This window comes from Malaya genurostris, chromosome 2 (genome assembly GCF_030247185.1).
Source record: "Malaya genurostris strain Urasoe2022 chromosome 2, Malgen_1.1, whole genome shotgun sequence".
NCBI lineage: Eukaryota > Metazoa > Arthropoda > Insecta > Diptera > Culicidae > Malaya > Malaya genurostris.
Genome location: NC_080571.1, coordinates 310,181,466 through 310,186,072, shown reverse-complemented (window position 1 = coordinate 310,186,072; position 4,607 = coordinate 310,181,466). Strand labels below are relative to the sequence as shown.

Genomic DNA, 4,607 nt, shown 5'->3' with positions numbered 1-4,607 from the left:
GACTCCGTTATACATAAAACTACATGAAAATCTCCTTAATACCATCCGACGATTGGTGTAGATTAAATTCATTCGGTTTATGGTATGCGATTATATGTACGAACATCATACGCACTAAAAAATGAATAGTATTTTTTGTATGGCTGCTGTGATGATTAATTTTGAAACGAAAATCATCTACATTTTGGATTCATTCAATTTATAAGTGTATGTGCTTCAAACAAATTTTCAATGATATTCATACAAATCAATTTGTTTTTGACAGAGGGGAAATTGAATGGCCGACTTATTAAAACCATCTGAAAATCGTTATGGGGATCGGATGAAGCAAAAACCATTCAGCTTGTGACCGGTAAATTCTTTCAATGTGTTTGGGAACATACTGTCAAAAATGTGCCTTCCAAACGAACATTCTCCAATAAGAATAAAAAACACTAAATAATAAATTTCGTCAAAAATATAGTTTTGTGCAAAAATATTTGATGGATTTTGCTTTTCTAATGAAGAAAGGTTATGCAATCACCGAATTTTGAACCGAGGACCGAGTGTCATATACCATTCGACTAAGTTCGTCGAGTACACAAAATGGCTGTGTGCGCATATGTGTGTGTATGTTTGCATATAACGATTTTGTGCACTAACTTTTCTCGGAGATGGTTTGACCGATTTCATAAAATTAGATTCGAATGAAAGGTTTTATGATACTTTTTATAACATCTGGATTTCATCTAGATTCAAGTTGCGATTCCGATTTTAGGTGAATTAGTAGAAAAATACCCAATTTCAAATAACTTACTTACTTTTCTCAGAGGTGGTGTTCCCGATACAAACTTAGCTTTGAATTAATAGTCTTATGCAAGGGTGCGAAAATTTGACATTTTTTTATACTGTTGCCAAGCATAAGACAGTCACTGCCAACGATACGCGCAACTGCTACGTTAAACAGTAGCCAACACGCAATGACACGTGAGCTTGGCGCAATCATGAGAGCAACGACAGCAATATTGAGAGCAGTTAATTTCATCGCACTCTCTCACAGCAGTCAAAGCCACAGCATACTGAATAAGTAGCTGCTTTGTTCATTTTTGGTCACGGGTTTCGAGAATGTCACGGGCTCAAAATGTCATGACATTTTCATAACGGGACTGTCATATCCGCTGTGACCGATCTGTGGTGATAAATTGAATGCGAACGGCGGTGTTTTTATTACCGGTTCAATATCAGTTTTAGAAAAATTCAATCACAAAGCTTGTTCATGCAGATGTTTAAAAAATATTACAACTATTTACTTAAATTTCATACAGAAAGTATCAGGAGCACAGCTTTGGCCTTTCTAATATGACGCAAAGGCAAGAAATCTTACAGCAGAGACAATAAGTTTTGCGCTCCTATTACTTCTACAATTCTGGTTCAATGCTGAACGGGGTTTAATTGTTTGATCGAAAAAGTGCATCCAAATTCTGGAAGACAAAACATTTATTTGATTTTCTCACTGAACCGCTTCCTTCCAACGAGAGTGCAGAGAAACAAAACACGTAAGGATACAAAAAAAACCGTTTGCATTGGGAAGCAAGACTTTCTTGTACATGTCCCCCTACACTTCATGGGAATCGACATAAAACGAATTTCAAAAATGAGTCTTGTTGGCGACTGTCTCTCGAAAGTTGTTGAATTTGGATGAAGCTACTGTTTATTGTGGCTAACCATTCTCAGATTGAAAAGAGTAGAACAGCTATCGATGAGAGCAAACGGCGACATCCACGAGAGAAAATATCATGAGACCTATGACATTTTTCATCTGCTGCAGTCGTGGCGACGTACAATCGGCGACTGCTGTCATTTGCGGGGTTTGACTGTCTGCTGTTTCGTGTCATTCTCCAGTACCGTTCGCAACCCTGGTCTTATGATTCTATACAAAACTTCTGGTTCCGGAATTATAGGGTGAAGTGTGTTAGAAGTTTTATATCACGGTGTGCAATACTTTACACACTTCACCCTATAACTCTGGAACCGGAAGTAGGATCCGGATGAAATTCAAGAATTCCGTATGGGACCGTGAGATCTTTCATCTGAATCTAAGTTTGTGGAAATCGGCCAAACCATCGCGGAGAAAAGTGAGTGAGATTTTGGATTATAAGACCACTATTTCCTGTGCTTCCGGAACCGAAGACTGGGAACCAGGATAGCCGGAATCGGTTTGTTTACTTGCCTACTGATAATGGCTATCGATTTGTGTAGTTTTGAGACCAGTTTAGACAATTTTTTAAGTCGAATTAAGAGACGGTGTACAATATTGAACACACTTTACCCTATAACTCCGGAACCGGAATTCGGCTCCGGATGAAATTCAGGAATTACGTAAGGGATCATGAGATCTTTTATTTGAATCTATGTTTGTCAAAATCGGTTCAGCCATCTCTGAGAGATCCTAGTGAGATTATTTGACACATACACACACACTCACAGAGAGAGAGAAAGAGAGAGAGTCGGTTTTTCAAGTGATTGCATAACCGTTCTATATGAGAAAGGAAAAAAAACGGAATAATACTGTCCAGTTTTATGTTGCCATATCATGAATGGGTGTGATCATACCAAGAGGACGGGTTCTAGACGATTTGAAAAGTAGAAAATTTTTGTTGAATCTTGAATACTATTGTTTTGAAATTTGTTAATTTATGATTATTTGCCAATTTCGTGTAATACTAGTCTACTTCTAGACGCGAATTAAAATTTTCGATGTTTTCAATCCATAGTAGTATCCCATGAAACTATTCCAGCACATCGATGTAGCATATTCACTAACGGTTCCTCTGGCATATTTTCCGTTCAGATTCGCAAGATGACACTGTTCGTACCACCATGCTCCATGATAGAGTATAGCACAGTTATCGCTATATGAGTCGTTGTCTTGATCCTTAGTAGAGAACTTGGAATTCAAACCCCTCGAAATCGAATCTCCAGCAGTACCACTGTAAATCCCAACACTTTTCAGTACGTATTTTTGTTCCTCACTCCCAATCTGAAACGATGAATATTTCGCAACGGCCGTTCTATCATCCCAATCCGTCAAAATAAAATGAACTTCGCGAGGTTGATTCTTGGTTAACTGAAATCGAAAAACATGAATTTTGAATAATAATTTCTATATGGCTGATTTGCTGGCTGACAACTAACCTGATAAATCTTCTCATTGCCCAGCCAAAATTCACCTCCTAAATCTCCAAAACCTTCTTTGTATTCGGTCCAATTACGGTAAAAATCGAGCGTTCCGATGAATCTGTGCTGAAGGACAACCCAACCACCGGCTATATAATCCGCATCACATTGCACGGGAAAACTTTCATTTACATTCCCGTTATTGTTGAGAATGTAAGTTCCAGTTCCTTGTGCTTCTCGACAAGATTTGACAACGCGAACTACAATTGTATTCAATAAAATTTAATGCATTCTTTTCTTTCTAAAAATCCACAAACAGTACCATTTGTTGGTTCCTGTGGTTCTCTGTCGATAATCTCGTTGCATCCACTGATAAGCGAGCTTCCATTCGAGAATTTTATTTCGACAATTTTGTGTTCCTTGAAGTATCTCGCCAATTGACCAGCCATATTTATGTTTGTGCAGCTGCGGTAATGATAATCAGTTACTGGCGCTCAATCGAAGAAATTATTTTTTTATTAAAGAACCTTGAATTACTAATTGTTTCACAAGACGTACTGTTCCAATGCGGTGATCCGTTTGCAAGTCCTTCTTCAGTGGCAACTGTGCGCATCGTCATTTTAAGTTGGCTTAAAGCTGCTTTAAAATTTAATATTGACCACGCCGCACTCTGCATGGCGTCGGTCAGCGTGGCTATTCTGTTCAATTGTTTAAAAAAAAAACATTTGCTAAAGTTTTCGACTCTCAGTTAAATTAATGGTGACGGTATAGGTGTAGGTAACAAAAACAAGTATTGGAGAATATATTTCTATCACAATCATAACTCAAATATAAATTAAACTATAATCTAACAATTCTTCAACTATTTACAACACTTACTCATTTTCCAATAGTCTGAATTGTGCCTCAATGTTGTCAAGATTCGTTTTATTAGATTCTACGCATGATTGTCCATGAACCCCGCCAAATAAAACACCGAAACGCGAAACCAACAATAAAAGAAATACTTCGTACTTCAACATATTTTTAAGTTCGTTTTTGATCTTGAACTAAAAGTGCACCACCGTTGTTATCTCCTTCGCTACTGAGACAGAACTGAATCCCAAACGCATCAGTGAGAACAAGTATTCTACCTTGGCGGCTTTGAAACATTTATCTGTTAGTTGCAAAGTGTAAGAGATAATGAGAAGAGGACCATTTAGGAATTCCTACAGAATGACGTAGTCGGTTTAGAGATATTTGGAAAGGTGTTTGACCTGCATGAAAGTGTGTGATAAAACTTCGTTGTGCTAACTTTAAAGCAGTAGTCTTTGAGAATACTCACCTTCCCGCTGCGGTAACTAATGTCGTTTTCGTTTTTAAACTGCACTACACCGGTGGAGTGCTACACCATGGCATGAATAAACGAACAAAAATGATGAAAACATAAACAGTAACCATTGATTACAATA

The 4,607-nt window shown here is 37.6% G+C and overlaps 1 protein-coding gene across 2 annotated transcripts; it reads right to left on the bottom strand.

Annotated features, from left to right (window-relative positions):
* Window positions 1–2,630: 2,630 nt before the first annotated feature.
* LOC131431088 (ficolin-2-like) lies at window positions 2,631–4,257 on the bottom strand. 2 transcript variants are annotated; one of them, XM_058596574.1, is made up of 5 exons: window positions 4,036–4,257; window positions 3,684–3,854; window positions 3,479–3,621; window positions 3,171–3,416; window positions 2,631–3,081 (listed from the first exon to the last, which is right to left on the bottom strand). In XM_058596574.1, the coding sequence occupies exons 1-5, from the start codon at window positions 4,176–4,178 to the stop codon at window positions 2,714–2,716; spliced, it is 1,071 nt and encodes a 356-aa protein (XP_058452557.1). In that variant the 5' UTR covers window positions 4,179–4,257; the 3' UTR covers window positions 2,631–2,713. The 2 variants fall into 2 exon arrangements, with proteins under 2 accessions (XP_058452557.1, XP_058452556.1); XM_058596573.1 differs by having other exon boundaries at window positions 2,631–3,106; window positions 3,175–3,416.
* Window positions 4,258–4,607: the final 350 nt, after the last annotated feature.

Bases quoted from the DNA above. Each gene is read 5' to 3' on its own strand.
- LOC131431088 (XM_058596573.1), bottom strand. From the start codon at position 4,178: ATGTTGAAGTACGAAGTATTTCTTTTATTGTTGGTTTCGCGTTTCGGT. The intron at 3,417-3,478 runs GTACTGTTTGTG...ATACAATTGTAG, and splicing joins ACCACAGGAACCAACAAATG to TTCGCGTTGTCAAATCTTGT. The intron at 3,107-3,174 runs GTTAGTTGTCAG...TTTCGATTTCAG, and splicing joins GCAATGAGAAGATTTATCAG to TTAACCAAGAATCAACCTCG.